The sequence below is a fragment of the Zootoca vivipara genome, chromosome 8 (genome assembly GCF_963506605.1).
Source record: "Zootoca vivipara chromosome 8, rZooViv1.1, whole genome shotgun sequence".
NCBI lineage: Eukaryota > Metazoa > Chordata > Lepidosauria > Squamata > Lacertidae > Zootoca > Zootoca vivipara.
The window spans coordinates 63,652,640-63,669,779 of NC_083283.1; the positions used below are offsets into that span (position 1 = coordinate 63,652,640).

Genomic DNA, 17,140 nt, shown 5'->3' on the forward strand with positions numbered 1-17,140 from the left:
CAATGTGCAAACGTCACTTGAAACACAATGCAGCGGGGGGTGGGGGTGGGAACCTCACTGTATTTTAAGCTACTAATGCATACACAGTTGTGGAGAACCATCCTCTATATACATAAAGAATACGAAGATGAAGAGCCATATACATTTTTAAGCGTCATGCCAAACAGATTTCAACAGATTCTTTTTCATGTGTTCACTGGTTGGATGCAGGCAAACCATAAAACAACCCAAAAAATCATGGGGCAAAATAAATCCTCTGATTTTTACCTCGTGCTTACCCTTACAAGATGGCCAAGGGTTTTCAGATTTCCCCCCCCTTGCCTTAAAAAAAAAACCTTTTTAAAAAAGAGGCTTTCCCCATAGCTTCCCGCCAGCCAAGAATGACTTGGAAGTGATATTGTTTCGTGTTGTAGCACATCACTCCCAAGGCATTTGGGGACATGTGATTGGCAGGATGTGGCATGAGGCTCTCTCCACAGGTTTCCATGGACTGAACTTCCCACTAAGTCCTAGGAAAGGAAGTGGCAACCACCTCCTAAAATTCTCCTCCAAGCCAACACACACATGACTTAACAGAATCAACCAACAAGCTGATTTAATTTTTGATAAGGTTGTGTTGTTGTTGTTTTTAAAAAAGAAAGAAATGTGAGTAGAACCCAAAATTATTTCTCCCTTTGTATCACACATTAATTATCTGGTGTGCCTCACAAACACCACTGTGCAGTTGGGTCGATATTTTCCTACATTTTATAGATTGAGGAAAAGGCTGTCTGTTGAGCCCGTAATGTGTCAAATGGATCGTACTAGCACTCAGATAGGCTAACTCTCTCACACACAATCTTATAAAAATTTCCATTGATTTAAGAAAAGCATGGAAGGGTCTCTTCTCATTAGCATCCATATGCATCCATTACTTTGGCCACCTCATGAGAAGAGAAGAATCCTTGGAAAAGACCCTGATGTTGGGAAAGATTGAGGGCACTAGGAGAAGGGGACGTCAGAGGACAAGATGGTTGGACAGTGTTCTCGAAGCTACGAACATGAGTTTGACCAAACTGCGGGAGGCAGTGCAAGACAGGAGTGCCTGGCGTGCTATGGTCCATGGGGTCACGAAGAGTCGGACACGACTAAACAACAACAAACAAAAATGCATCCATTTGGTAGATCTAGAGACAATTCCACGTTTAGCCATGAAAATCACTTGGATGACTTTGCACAGGTCATTATGGGGAACGGACTATAGCTTGGTAGTAGGGACCATTCCTTCCATGCATAAGGCTTCATTTGATAAGGCCATGTATCCGTGAAATAGTTCCCCTACATCAGTAGCAGGGCTCCATCAGTGCACAGCAGTTACCTGGAGGGAACTCGCATCAGATTTCTGGATTTCTTGCTCAAACCAATCTCAGTTGTCGTAATAGCTGTCAAAAATCAAAGGCCTTGTTTTCTGGAGCAGTCTTCCCTTCTTGCTGAGAATTCAAAGACCTGTCTCTCTCAGTCTCGGTCTCTTTCAACCACACTTCACTGAATACTGAAAAACTGAGCACCTTTGACAAAGCAAGGGAAATTCATTAATCTCTACCTCATTTCACAAATATTTGTGAAGCGGGGGTTAGCAATGAAAAGCAAACTTGATTGAAAACCTCTAATATTTCTTGAGTAGAAGAGAAATATGGACAAAACAAAAAATGCGCCACAGCGGTAGAAGGATCGTGGATATCGAGCAAATAATGTATTTGCCCACAGACCTTCCCAGCTCACTCGGCCTCTGCTGTCTGCTGAATTTACCACCATACCAGATATGTGGACTGGCTCTTGCAGTTTCCTTTTTTGAAATTCTGCTTCTGTGAGCCCAGATATAGCAACTAGAAGGGGGAAAACCCATCTGCTGAACTCTGTGGAATTGTGCGTGCAAACGAAGATAAGACATTACAGTGGTACCTCAGTTTAAGTACTCAGTTGGTACTTTCTATAAAAGTATGAAAAGAGTTTACTTACATTACACATCTGTTCACAATAGGATCCCAGAAGACAGACTTAAGCTTAGAAAAGTTACATACACCTGGAAACTATCCCATAAGGAGACAGCTCCTTTGTCCTCTCTTGGCTGGAAGCCAAGAGGGCATCTCAGGCTAAGCATATGTTGCTTCCCCCACGAAATGTAGTCACACAGAGAGAGAGATGGCGGCCAGCCCTGTGCTTTTGTTACCTGCACAGGTGAGGCCACGCCCACCTCTAGTTACATGCAGAGGAAGTTTGTCCCAGCCCAGGAGAAATAGGAAGTTCCGACTGGCTGGTCCAGACATCCCCTTCTATGTCTGCTCTAGGGATGTTGTACATGACTGCTCTTGTGTTTCACATCCCACAGTCTGTGCAAGTCTGGGGGTGGTATGATGTGGGCAACCAATGGCGACTTATCTTTCCCATTTGAACAATCTGAATCAACGCAGGCCATACATGCTAGTGGGACTGAATGTGCTACTGGGGACATTCCAGAAAATACCCCTCGCAGAGTCGCTATCCCTCTGTGGACAGAGACAAATGGAATCAGTAGTGCATGTTCCCCCCCCCCCTGTCCCTTGTATCATTAAGTTCATTAAGCAGTTAGCAGGGAATGGCGTTCAGATGAATGTAAAGTTTGTTTACTCAGGATGCAGCGAGGATGGTATAGTAGCCAGGTTTCTGCAGAGGATTTGTGAATATTATCCAACATTAACTTAAATGTTAGATCCAGGTTTTGCTGAGTCATTTTATTGTACTGAACCTTACTGGACCCTTGTCTATAGCCCAATAAAAGGTTTGCGAATTTGAGTTCTTGTGCAAAGGATTACAGCCTTGCTAGCCTGTCTGCTCACAGCTGCCTTTATCGGGGTATATTCACACAGCCTTTTATTATATCTTGCAAGTATTGGCATGCTGCGTGTGGCACAGTCTGGTGTAGTTGCTGATCGGCGCTTCACTTCAGGGTTAGTTGGGGAGGAGGGTATGTAAAAAAGGAGCTTTCTCCATGACGATCTACATGGTGTCTGAACAGAGACAGTGCACGGGGGAAACTTAGATCTGCTGGCTGGGAGAGCTTCAACCACCTGCTTGAAACGGAGCCCTTGGCTGCTGACAGCTCTATTGCAGCCATGCAAATCAAAAAGAGCCCGAGGCTTGAAACAGATTCTTATCACCCACCCCCCTCGGCAGCTGGAAGGAAGCCTCCATTTCAAAAGAGAAGACGGAGCTTTCCATAGGGACGCTTGAGGAGCTTGGTTTCTGTGAATTCCGTGGCAAACTGGGGAAGTGCCATAGCTCAGCAGCAAAGCATTTACCTGCATGCAGAGGATTCTGGGTTCAATCCCCAATTTCTCCAGGGAGGGCTGGGATTGTCCCCCATCTATAACCCGGAGAGCTGCTGCAAAACAAAAAGCTTGAGTGCTTTCTAGGTTCCTGACCTTTACTAACCTGTGGCTCAGAATGTATCTTATATTTCTGTTTTCCTGCTTTCTTGAATTTTGCAATGCATTTTTCAGCTTGAAAAAAAATGGATCAGGATGCATTGAAAATATATATATATTACAATAATGTGCTTTAGAAGTGCAAAGAGACCAAACACATATTAAAAGTACGTGTTTCAAAATTAACATTTCTGTGCAGATTCCGTCCGTCCCCCCGCCATCCCAAATTGCAGATTAATCTGGAGATGGGGCAGAATGGCCTTATGAATAAGCACATGTGAAACTGACACAGATCATAAACAGACTGATTTGATTAAGCAAACTGAGGCTTTTGGCTTCTTACTCAATTAGATTTTGCTGCTCTTGTCTGCAGGCAAAAATTACACAGTAGCAGGAAAATGTTTTGGGATGAGGAGGGATAGCTTGCCTCTCCTCCTCCCTGAATGGGGGAGGGATGGGGGTTGGAGGGGGTTGGTGTGCAGGCTCATTCCCATTTGTTGCCACAGTCATAAAACTGCCTTGCCTAGTCTCCTGGAATCAATCCTTAGTCATCACGTCAAGTCAGGTTCCATTAGGGGGAAAGGGAACTTCAGGCCTGGGGCCCTCTCAGGATGCAACCCAAGCCACACCCCTTCTCTCCAAGCCACACCCCTCACTCACCTGGTTTCATAGCTGTCAAGTTCTCCCTTTTTAAAAGGGAAATTCCCTTATGCTGAATAGGCTTCCTCGCGAGAAAAGGGAAAACTTGACAGCTATGCCTGGTTTCACAATTTCATTGGGTGTTTTTGCCTGACTGGAAGGTGTGTCTTAGACAGGGGTAGAGGACAGAGAGCAATGTGTGTAGAGACCATACCTGCCAAGTTCCTGCCGGAAAAATAAAGGATCGGCAGACTGGAAGTAGCGCTGCCGCCATTTTGGAACTGGGCGGAGCATGCTCAGAAGCGACTTTCGATGCTGCTCTGCCCAGTTCCAAAATGGCTGCCATGCCAGAAATCGCTTCTACGCATGTCCAGAGACTCCAGACATGCGCAGAAGGAGCCGCCCCTGGCCGGTAAGTAAACCAGGAAAAAACAAAAAAATCCGTTTTTCCAGCTGGAAACGGCTGGAAAAACGGGGTTTCCCCAGGGAATACGGGAGACTTGGCAGCTATGGTAGAGACCAGCCTAGTGTACAAAGGTAACGTTTACAGCTGTTGCTCCACCCACGTTTGCCTCTGGCCCCACCCACCACTAGCATGCGCCTACCCTTGAAGGGGATGTGACTTAGTCTGAAAAAAGTTCCCCGTCCCTGTGCTGTTATTTACATAGATCAGTGGACCACACCCTCAGCCTCCTCCAGCATCTTTCAACTCCAGGGCAGGGTTTTCCCTTTAAATCTTTTGACATTGACTCGCTCTCTGTCACCGATTAAGAAGTTTCAAAATTGTTCTTTGATCTGCTATGCAGATGCCTAATTGCATCATGGCACTCTGGACTCCTCAACTTAGCAATGCAAAATCATAAAATGCTTGATGAGAGGTGACATTTTAATCACGCTTTACAGATCCTGCTCAAAGCAGGGCAGATTTGCCTTCTTCCCCCCTCCCCTTTTCTCCTTTTAAGTTAAAGAATACCTGGCTCCCAATTACAAGGAATTGTGCGAGGAAGGAAGGATATCCTACTGCTCTGCTTGATGAACAAAAACAAAAAACAAACAAAAAAACCCCCAGCCTTTTCATTAGCGTCATATCATTCTGCAGTACTAAATGCTGGCATCTATTATAAGCAAAACAACTGTATTGACGAGCTTTCGCACACAACGTTTTGTTGCAGAGGATGCTGTGTTTCTGGATGAAGAAAAGCAAAGGCAAGAGTATGTCCTGAATGACCTTGGGGTTATTTTCTATGGAGATCCTGATAGCATAAGATCCAGGAGTTGGAATTATGGCCAGGTGAGTTTTTTTGAATGGACATGTTGGAACTTCTGCCACTCATGCTGCTGTCTTAAGATCTTGCGCGCCAGCAAATGAACACTTAAGGTTGAAGGCGGGGTCGTGTCTGCTGGGCCAGGGTGATACCACAGACCACAGTGTGTTGTGTGACATAACTGGAACCTTGATCTCTCTCAGGCTTCAGGCAGATACACTGGTGCAATTTTTTTTTAACACTGAAGTATTAAGACTGCTATGTTTAACTGAATTACTCCACACGTGAGGACTTGCAAAACCTGAGCTGCACCTGGGTCCTAAACATTTGCACCAATGTTCTCCGTAGATATTTTCAGAAACCGTTTTTGACATGTGCGCATCTGATGCATAAGGATAGGACAGGCAGGTGGATAACATACGTTGATTCTTCCATATGCGCTTCTGTACGCTTTGATCCACATATGAGTGCTTTCAGTTTTATGCTTCCCAAATCTAGCTGATGTTTTGCATCCACCCTAGTGGGCAGTGTGTGTTCTGTCCCCTCAAAGACTACTTCCCACTCTCCAAAAGTTCCAGAAACTGAGGTATCAGTTTGTGTGTGCACACCTCTTTTTTTTAAAAAAGGGGGGGGGATTGCCCACCGGTCAATCACTCAATGTTATTATCACATCAGGCGACAACTTCATTATGCCAGTTTCCATCCCGCTCAGTGGGTTAGAGCATGGTGTTGACAACGCCAAGGTTGCAGGTTCAATATGGGACAGCTGCATATTCCTGCATTGCAGCTAATTGGACTAGATGATCGTCAGGGTCCCTTCCAACTCTACACTTCTGTGATTCTATGATTCAGCTCGTTGGTAGGCAAATGACATCAAAAGGCCTCTTCAAAGTCCATTAGCAGGTGCAGGTGCGTTCCAACCATTTGAATGCAAACCACACCCCCAATGGACATTCCCCCTCTCCATTTGCAGACGTGGTTTGAGTCAGAGCACATGTGCTCTTTGCTCTCACTCATTCTTCTCATTCACAAACACACAGCTCCCTTTCTTTCTTCCCCTTCTGCTGCTCGGCGAATGGGTACCCTCTTACCTGGAGTGAACAAACAGGAGAGCCAAATCAGGACACAGAGTCTTACTCTTGCCTCAATCTTTGTATTCCTCTTTCTTCCCACTGGTGCTTCTCTCAAGCCAATAGGAGATGGGAGAGGAGTAGGTAGCCTTAATTTTCAGCGATGGAGACAGGCAAAGGGGCTGGAAAGGCAGATGTTGTAAGAGTGGGTCATCTGGCTGGATAAGGCAAGGGGAGGATTGACCTCAAGAAGCCCTGTGACCTACTGGCCAATTGCAGGTAGCATTCTGCCAACCCTACTCAGGATTTCCTACCAGCAGTATCTCCACCACATCCAGATTCAATTTCATCCTGTTTTAAGAGCTCATCTATTTAACCACAGCCTCAAGACAGTGGTTTAATACTGAGAAAACTGACATTGGATGCTTCATTAATGAAATATGGAACTCGAGGGAAAGTGTATTGTCTAATTTATGACACCCACCAGCAAAGCTCTGGATGATTTTTGTCAGAAGCTTCCTATGGATGATAGATGTTAAAAGGCACCAGTGATAAATATCAAACCGTGTGGGACACAATAAGTCAACTGCTAGAGGGCTGAGCTGGGATCAGCAGTGATGACCACTGAGTTCATTCTGGGGGGAAAGGAATCATTCGACAGTTAGATTTGATATCCCCGCAAGCTGTTCAAGCCAGGCCAACAAAATTTAGTGAACTGCTGCCACTGAGACATCCAAAATCATTGAGAAGGGAGAATGCCTTGTCAACTTCCAGATGTAAGTAATCTGTGAAAGTTGGCAAAGGTGGAAGTCAGACTGAAATAGACCCAGAAGTGATGTGTTATATGGTTTTTTTATTAATCATTCTCCCTATTCTGTGTTTCCTCAAAAGTGAAGACCTGAAAGAAGTCTAGGAATGGTTTTGTCAGGTGGGCCCCCTTCCAAAGTGAGATGTTCGCTATTTTAACCAGCAAGTCTCAAACTCCTCTCAGTTGGTCTTAACTGGCCAAGATAGACTATTTGAAATGGGCATCGCCTTCACAACCCTAGTCAACCAGTCAGCATTCTTGAGAGAAAGCACCTAGGCTGAAGCAATCCTAGTGATTGCAAAAAGTGGCTGCTTCTGACTGTTCTGGTCTATGATCTGTCACAAACAAATCAGACTGGATCTGAACAACTTCACCATCTTCAAAAGTTATCTCAACAAGCAACTGATGTCTCACTCACCAGCAAATGCCCATTTTCAGTGGAAGACTGAAAATTACAGTACTTGGAACAGCCTCTGGAGCACAACCCTACAGATGCAGTTGTGGCAGAGAAGAATGTTTTCCCGCTTACCATCATTGCTGTCGCCTCCTAGGCTTCAAAATGGGCTCTTGACATACATGGGCAGATTTGCCTTATGCCCCAAGTGAGCTCTTATCTCCTCTCCATACTGGGTGGCTAAGGTCATTTGAAACGGCAGCAGGGAAAGCGGACAAGCAGGGGTTAACAATGTTTCTTGCTCCAGTCGATCATTCATTCAAAAATGTCACTGAAGCATCAACATATTTGCTGCTGGTATCTCCTCTATATGCCCAACAACCATTAGTTTCTGTAAGTCCCCATGGGCAGAACATTTTAGTGGGCCAGGCAGCCTTTTCCTAATAGACCTTGACCAGGTAACAATCTATAATACGTAATAGTAATAGTAATATAATAATAATAATAATAATAATAATAATAATAATAATTTATTAATTATACCCCGCACATCTGGCTGGGTTTCCCCAGCCACTCTGGGCAGCTTCCAACAGAAAAATGAAACAAAATAATCTATTAAACATTAAAAGCCTCCCTGAACAGGGCTGCCTTCAGATGTCTTCTAAAAATCTGGTAGCTGTTTTTCTCTTTGACATCTGATGGGAGGGCGTTCCGCAGGGCGGGCGCCACCACCGAGAAGGCCCTAACAATGACAATGACGAAGGTCTAATCTTAGTGCTTCCTATTGCCAGGGGATTGCTATACCTGCTGAGGGTACACTCAGAGACAAACTCAGGCATGGTACTGCATAATGTGTGGAATTATATTTTGGGTATAATTTCTTATGGTTATCATCCTTGGAGTTTGGCCAATGCTGCAGAGTTCTGATAGATAGTCAATGGAATATGGGGAGGAATAACCAGGAGAAGTTGTGGCTCGAGGAATGGAAAGGGCACCTGCCATCTCAATACTGGGCACTGCCAGATATTGATGTCGTTATGATGGATCGTTTGTTGCTTGAAATGAAAAGTCCTTCTTAAACTAATGTGATCAAAATGAAGTTCTTCGTGTAGCAAGAGGAGAGCATTATAAGAAAGAAAGGTAAAGGAACCATGGACGGTTAAGTCCAGTCAAAGACTGGGGTTGCGGCGCTCATCTCGCTTTCAGGCCGAGGGAGCTGGCGTTTGTCCACAGGCAGCTTTCCGGGTCATGTGTCCAGTATGACTAAACTGCTTCAGGTGCAACAGAACTCTGTGACGGAAACTAGAGCACATGGAAACGCCATTTACCTTCCCGCCACAGTGGTACCTATTTATCTACTTGCTCTGGTGTGCTTTCAAACTGCTAGGTTGGCAGGAGCTGGGACATCGCGGGGATTCCAACCACCGACCTTCTGATCAGCAAGCCCAAGAGGCTCAGTGGTTTAGACCGCAGCACCACCCACGTCCCACTGGGAGAGCATTATAAACCCCTGGTGACAATAGTTTTGGGGCAAAGTCTGCACTTTATTCACCTACCCTGCATTACTGACACCAGGGATGGCTTGGTGTTAAGAAATCCGGCTCGCTTAGACTCTGATGAAAGTGGGGCAGACTAAGGACTGCCTCAACCAGCAGCACAGAGATAAACAAAAACTTTTATTTGATGAAGCATCTGGCAAATATGGTGAGCTCAAAAATGGATCCACGTCCCCAGTTGTGAAAGGGACCATTTTCCAAGACCAAAGCATTTTTCTTACTACAGGATTGTTTACACCAATGAACTCTTGTACACCATTGAGATTTATGGGCCAATTCCTAGAATAAACATTCGGCTTTTTGAAGATGATATTGTTGCTGGAAGCATCTCCTTTGGGAAAGTGTTGACCTCCACTACGAACCCTGTTTCACACTATAGGATTATAACTCATTATTTAGTAATGAGCTTCTGTTCCATTCCAAAAGAGGGAGAAAAAAGTAATGCAATTATAGGTAACAGAGCCAAGGAGATGAATGATGATAAATGTGTCATGTCCAACCTGGATGCAATTGCATTAGATAGTTCATCGCCATGTCGGTATGTTAACTAATCAGTGATGCAATCAATTTATTGTTGCTATTTTTAACCAACTAACTTTTTTTGTTAAAAAAAAGAAAAGAAACAGAGGCAAACCCGAACGCAAGTCAACAATTGTGATGGTCCAGCTTGCAACAGAAGTATAATCTGCTCATTTGTTTACCACCGCTTAGAGAGGCTCATAATTGAATTCATGTGCCTTTGCCACCATCTCGGCAATTGTTTTCCAAGAGACAGTGTCATTTTTTGGTTGCTATGCAATTTCTTCTGAGCAAATTGGACTGTATCACAGGGCAGGCTCTTTCATAATGAATTCCGCTCTATTTAGGCACTTCTGCCCCCTATTTATTCCTGTCCTTGTTGTCATTGGATCCCAGAATTTAGACTCCTTTATTAGAGTTCATTCTCAAAGAAGACAGTTTCAGGCCACATGCCAGGGCTGGTCTCTCTTTGCAAGGCTTGCTAGGCTCCTGCCCATCAATAATCAGAAGTGCAACTAGTGGCAAACTATCTATATTTGGCAAACTATCTATATTTGAAACTTTTGCCAGTGCAACAGTATTGAAAACAGGATTGTCTATAACTGCCCTGATAGTATCATGATAACAAATAATCACAAATGCACAATAGAAAGGGCATCTGGAAGGGCTCCTTAGAATCATAGAGTTGAGAGGGACCCTGAGGGTCATCTAGTCCTACCCCCTACAATGCAGGAATCTCAACTAAAGCATCCATGACAGATGGCCATCCAACCTCATCTTAAAAACTTCCAACGAAGGTTCACCTACCTTCTGAGAGAGTCTGTTTCACTGTTGAACAGTTCTTACTGTCAGAAAGGTTTTTCTAATGTTTAGTTGGAATCTTCTTTCTTGTAACTTGAAGCCATCGGTCCAAGTTCTACCCTTCAGAGGAGGAGAAAATAAGCTTGTTCCCTCTTCCATGTGACAGTCCTTGAGATAGTTGAAGATGGCTATCATATCACCCCTCAGCCTCCTCTTTCCCAGGCTAAACATACCCAACTCTCTCAACCGCTATTCAAAAGGCTTCGTTTCCAAACCCTTGATCATCTTGGTTGCCCTCCTCTGCACACATTCCAGCTTGTCAAAATCCATCTTAAACTGTGGTGCCCAGAACGGGACATGCGGCCCCAGGTGTGGTCTGACCTTATTCAACAGAACAACTACATATACGGAAGGGACCAAAAGTGCATTCTCCATGTGTGACTCTTGTGTAAAACAGCCAAAATCTGCCCTTGCGAGTTTGGATGGGTCTGATACGCAGCTAATTTGCCCAAGCCACTTTTGAACTGCGGCACCATGCCTTTCTTGTCATGCACCAGTAGCAACCATAGTTTAAAACAGTGGCGTACAGCCTTTCAGGGCTCTGGAGCCACCTTTAGGTCTAAGCTGCAGAATCCCAGCCACTTTAATTTTATATATATTTTCACCTTTATAATACATGACTCTCCCCATATGAACTCTACCACTTGTGAGCTGCAAATTGAGCTCTGCTCCCTGTTATGTACAACACAGGAAGTGACAGTGAACTGGTATTCAAAGGCAGCTTGCTTCTAATCGTGGAGGTAGTACGTAGACATGATGATGACTAGCTGTTATCTTCATCTTTCTAGTTTTTGGAGAGCTTGCACCCTCTCTCTTTCAGAAAGGCCTTTGGCTGCTGAAATTTTTAATTAAAGCTTTGTACTACTGCTGCTGAGATATGTTGGTTTTGTAGTATATTAATGGGGGTGCTTAATGATAATTTTTATTGCAGTTTTATGGTTTTATATTATCATTTTAAGGTGCCTCAAGCCATAGAGGGGCGGGGTTTAAATGGCTAAGGATTGTTTGTTGTTTGTGTAAAGATTTATATCAAACATCTTCTAATAATAATAAAAAAAATTATTTATACCCTGCCCTCCCCAGTCAGAGCCGGGCTCAGGGCGGCTCACACCAATAAAATTACAATAAAACATAAAAAGCAATTAATTAAAATACAGATTAAAATACAATATTAAAATTTAAAATGCAGTCCATAAATCCAGCCATGAGGGAGGAAAACACAGGGGTCAACCCAAAGGCCAGGCAGAACAGCTCTGTCTTGCAGGCCCTGCAGAAAGATGACAAATCCCGCAGGGCCCTGGTCTCCTGTGAAAGAGTGTTCCACCAAGTTGGGGCCAATACTGAAAAGGCCCTGGCCCTAGTAGAGGCCAATCTAGCCACCTTATGGCTCGGGATCTCCAGAGTATTGTTGTTTGTGGACCTTACGGTCCTTCGCGGGGCATACCAGGAAAGGCGGTCCCGCAGGTACGGGGGTCCCAAGCCGCATAGGGCTTTAAAGGTCAAAACCAGCACCTTAAACCTGACCCTGTACTCCACCGGGAGCCAGTGCAGCTGGTAAAGCACTGGATGAATGTGATCCCGCGGCCAGGACCCTTCTGGTGTTTTGATCTGAAGTGGCACAGCTGAAGTTATAGTTCGTGTATAGGAAAATTGGTCTTTCCTACATGGAATTGAAAAATAATTGTACTCCCTCTTTGGGAGGAAAAAGCATTTGTTTCCCGTTTGTGTTCTAGAATGAGCCCTGAATCCATTCTCTGTTTCTTTCTTTTCCCTCCCTTTTATTTAGTTTGAAGAAGGTGTTTTGGATGCATGCCTATACCTGATGGACAGAGCACAGTTGGATCTCTCAGGCCGAGGGAATCCAGTCAAAATCAGCCGCGTTGGCTCTGCAGTGGTACGTAATGAACATATGGCGGATGCAATGTGTGGAGTTAATGAACCACTTGCTTGTTATTTGGCTTAGGACGGTCAATATGCCCCCACCTCTCTCTCTCTCTCTCTCTCTCTCTCTCTCTCTCTCTCTCTCTCTCTCTCACACACACACACACACACACACACTTCAGTTTTAAAGCCCCAGGGCTGGCTCTACAGCTGAGTAGAGCAACAGATCATGCAGTACCCACTGAAAGGCAGTGCTGGATTTACATATAAGCTAAACAAGCTATAGCTTAGGGTCCCACTCTCTTGGGGGCTCCGAAAATATTTAAAGGGGAAAAAAATGGATGTACATATTTCCAAAATATAAGATAAAAAAAACCAAATAAAATAAAAGCCTACATACAGCAACAGTGTTTTGTGTTGCGTAGGCTCCTATTTGTTATGTGCAAATGGCTTTAGATACCTATTAGGTCCATAAATTACCTTAAGGCATATATTCAACACAAAAAACCAGCGACAATTTGTTGTTGACAAAGGACAGCTGGACATATAAAGGGCCCCATTACCTTCAGTCGCTTAGGGCCTCCTCAAACCTAAATCCGGCCCTGCTGAAAGGCAGCAAACTGACACATGAGAGTATTTCATCCCCCCAGTATTTCATTTTTGGTGGTTATACTCAGTAGTGTAGTGGCAAATATAGGTGGCTTGCAAAATAACAACAACAACAACAACAACAACAACAACAACAACAACAACAACAACAACAATCAGTGCAGATCTCCATGCATTCCAGCTAGATTTTATATGCATGTATCTGACCAAATGCTTGGGAGTGCTCCGATATCGTAGTCCATGTAGCAGAAGTTGCACACCATTCTCTTGAAACTGAAGCCCCTTGTGTTTTGAGTGTTCCTCAGTACTTAGCTTTGGAACATACAGAACAATTTCTCCTTGGCATCTTTCTCTGGAGTCAACCTAGGAGCCAGGGGTGCCAACTCCCTGTGGCCCAACGGATTCAAAAGAATCAGGGCCAAGCATGGAGCTGAATGTGGTGCGTCTTCAGTGACCGGCTCCTTCTCCTTCTCCTTCTCCTTCTCCTTCTCCTTCTCCTTCTCCTTCTCCTTCTCCTTCTCCTTCTCCTTCTCCTTCTCCTTCTCCTTCCATGGAGAAGAGGGGGAAGCAGCCCTCAACCCGTGGCAGGAGGAGAAGGAGCCACTGGCCATTGAAAGTATGGTGCCACCATGTTCAGCTCTGCTAACTGGCTCCTCCCGATGTCCTGATGCCACATTGGGACTTCGTGTGCATGACGTCACACACTATGCCACAGGCACAACATTGTCCCATCCCCGTCCCCTGCAACCTCAGACCACTACGCCTCTGACTATGCTGCACATTTTGATACAGGCTAGAGAGAAGTGCATTCCATAAATTCAAGTCACCAGGATCGTGACAGCAGTGCAGTTTTGGACTGCAACACAGTGGTTTCCCCCTTTCATTAATGAAAGTGTTTTGGCCTAGAGGAAATTTATCAACTTTTCTTTAAAATTAGGACTACAGTGATAATTAGACTTTAAAAAAAAGAAGAAGAGGGGAAGGGAGTGGGGAGGGAGTGTGTCCTGGTAAAAATCAGAAATAGCCTGAAATGCTTCAGAGCTTGAGGCAGACAATTCAAATAGCATCCCCGCTGAAAATAAAATATATATAATAAAAAAACCAAATTTTTCTCACCCACAGCTTTGGACTGTCTCCTAGCTCATTTTAGATAAATTAGGTAATTGATATTGTAATGCCTTTTATTAGCACTTCTCAAATCTACACCCTGAGGCAAGCTGCGTCACCCTGGCTCATTGTAGATCCAGTTCTGTCTAAAATAATAGGGTCTCAAAAAATAAAATAAAAGCGGGTTAGGTTCCCCAAAAAGTCTAGTGACAGAGACTACAACCCCAATCATGTCTACTCAGAAGTAAGTCTCATTCCATTCAATGGTGTTTACTTCCAAGTAAGTGTGGTTATAGTGTAAGAGACTGAGCTATCAATCAAGAGGTCCTTGGGTTGACTCTTGCCTATATGTAGGCCACTTGTGCATCACCAAAAGAAAGGATGAAAGAAGACAGATTTGCATACAATTTGCATATGATAATTTGTATGTATATATGCAGATTTGGGGGTGAAATCTCTGTAATTTAAGTAGAAATACAATACGTCTCGCTGTTGTGGGGAAGGCTGTGACCAGATGACCTGTGTCAAAGTCCCTGCTCTCTTCTTCTGCTTCTTTATCACTCTCCTTCCTCGGAGGTTTTTAATCAGAGGTTGGATGGCCATCTCTCATAGAAGCTTTAGCTGAGATTGCTGCATTGCAGGGGGTTGGACTAAATGACCCTTGGGTCCATTCCAACTCTATGATTCTATGAACATCCCTTCAACTAGAGGATTTTTAATCTGTAAATAACATGGCCATTCTACCTCTGCCATGAGCACACTTTAAGCAAGCCATTCTCTCACTCAGTTTGCAATATAATAAGTGGATTCTAAGGGGATAAAAGGGACACGGGTGGCACTGTGGGTTAAACCACAGAGCCTAGGGCTTGCCAATCAGAAGGTCAGCGGTTCGAATCCCCGCGACGGGTTGAGCTCCCGTTGCTCGGTCCCAGCTCCTGTCAACCTAGCAGTTCGAAAGCATGTCAAAGTGCAAGTAGATGAATAGGTACCGCTCTGGCGGGAAGGTAAACGGCATTTCCGTGCGCTGCTCTGGTTTTGCCAGAAGCGGCTTAGTCATGCTGGCCATATGACCTGGAAGCTGTATGCCGGCTCCCTCGGCCAGTAAAGCGAGATGAGTGCCGCAACCCCAGAGTCTTCTGCGACTGGGCCTAACGGTCAGGGGTCCCTTTACCTTTACCTTTAAGGGGATAATAATGCAGACTTAACCTTACAGGCTTGTTTTAAGGATGGGCTAGGAACTGTTGTGACTTGTCTGCCCCAGTGTTCCATCCCACAGCAGGAATATGCAGCTGTTCCTTAAGGGGGTTGAACCTGCAACCTTGGTGTTATCAGCACCATGCTCTAACCAACAGAGATATCCATTTGCTTATTGTGCTTTTATGTTTGTTCAAAGCCACCCAGAGTGGCAGGGGCAACCCAGTCAGATGGGCAGGATACAATTGTTGTTGTTTCTGTAGCCCCTTTCTAGTCCAAGGATGGGGAGCCCCAACTCCCACCAGCCCCAGCCAGGGTGGCCAACAGTGAGGGATGATGGGAGTTGCAGTCCAGCTACATCTGCAGGGCCACAAATTTGCCTTTCGGCAGGCACAGTGTGTTGGTTTTCCAGTGGTTTGGAAAGTGGAATGAAACTGCCATCCTGCCTGCCGAGTGCCTTTTTATTTCCTGGCGACGGCCACTCAGGGTCTCGCCCTGAAACCCCTTTAGGTCTGCTGCTGAATGCTTATCTCAGGGTTCACAGGAAGTCGATTTTCTAATTAGAAACCAGTACTTAATCCAGCCAAAAGCTTTTCAATGAGAGTCGTGATTTATTTGGCAAGAATGTAGCAACTCGGTATTAACATAATTACAAGGTACAGAGCAAAAGGAGCTTTTCCGCATAGCCTCCACTGATTTGGTTCAAATTGCTGGAAGGAAATGTATTGCTCACTAATAGCTATCCATTTAGTCATTAGTCAGCAAAACTCTCACTCCATACAGCCTTACCCCGAGCAAAGTTAGACAAGCAAAATCTTTCTTGTTCTCATGATGGGCACACAGTAGACAGCCTATTTCCAGAGAGAGAGAGAGAGAGAGAGAGAGAGAGAGAGAGAGAGAGAGAGAGAGAGAGAGAGAGAGAGAGAGAGAGACCGCTTACTCAGGATAAATTATATCAAAACCATTGGAATTGCAAGGGGGTCAAACTGGAGCAAACAGCAGAAGTTTTCTATTCTTTTCCTTGCAAAGCAGGTCAAATGTTTTCTGTGACATGTTTCGTTTCCCACTAAATGCTGACAAGTTTGAAGCTGAATCACACAACCATTTTGGTGTTGCTGAGGGGTTTGGGGTGTGTTTGAAAGCTCGCACTTTGAAGGCACACTAACTTCATACTCTCCAATTTTTCAGGAGCGTGTATCTTCCCAAAGAATGGTCACTACTAGATCCCTACTAGCTTCCCCACATCAGCTCACTCAAATCAGACCATTCCTTCAAATTTGCCATTAGTGACCAGAAGAAAGTCCTTTTGTAGCTTTCCTCATTAATACAGATCTTAGAACAACTTGTACGTGTGTAAATATAGCCTGATGTAGGCCCACAAGCCTGTAGGAACAAGTGCAGCTCAATTTGTGGTGGTGACCTGGCATTCACCCAATGAGCAGTGGAGGTTATCTGAGGATAGAATCACATTACGTATCTTCCTCCTCTTTCGCAATCACTTGTAGCCAAGTAAGATTGTCTTCCATGGACACGGTCTGTTTCAGTGTTTCAGTGTATCTGAAGAAGTGTGCATGCACACGAAAGCTCATACCAATGACAAACTTAGTTGGTCTCTAAGGTGCTACTGGAAGGAATTTTTAAATTTTGTTTCGACTACGTCAGACCAACACGGCTACCTGTAACGGTCTTAACAGTGAGTCCGTAAGTGACTGTGGAGGCCAATTCTGGATCCACACGTCCTTCCGCAGTGGGGACACAGGAGTTGATCATAGTAAGGGTTTACCAAACATGCCT

General features: G+C 44.6%; 1 protein-coding gene across 2 annotated transcripts in view; it reads left to right on the forward strand.

Moving 5' to 3' along the window:
- F13A1 (coagulation factor XIII A chain) overlaps positions 1 to 17,140 on the forward strand; it is a 70,091-nt gene that overhangs the window by 26,001 nt on the left and 26,950 nt on the right. For both annotated transcript variants that reach the window (XM_035125298.2, XM_035125299.2), the window contains exons 5-6: positions 5,255 to 5,373; positions 12,342 to 12,449. In XM_035125298.2, coding sequence (XP_034981189.1) covers positions 5,255 to 5,373; positions 12,342 to 12,449 — 227 coding nt within the window. The remainder of the gene's footprint in view (positions 1 to 5,254; positions 5,374 to 12,341; positions 12,450 to 17,140) is intronic.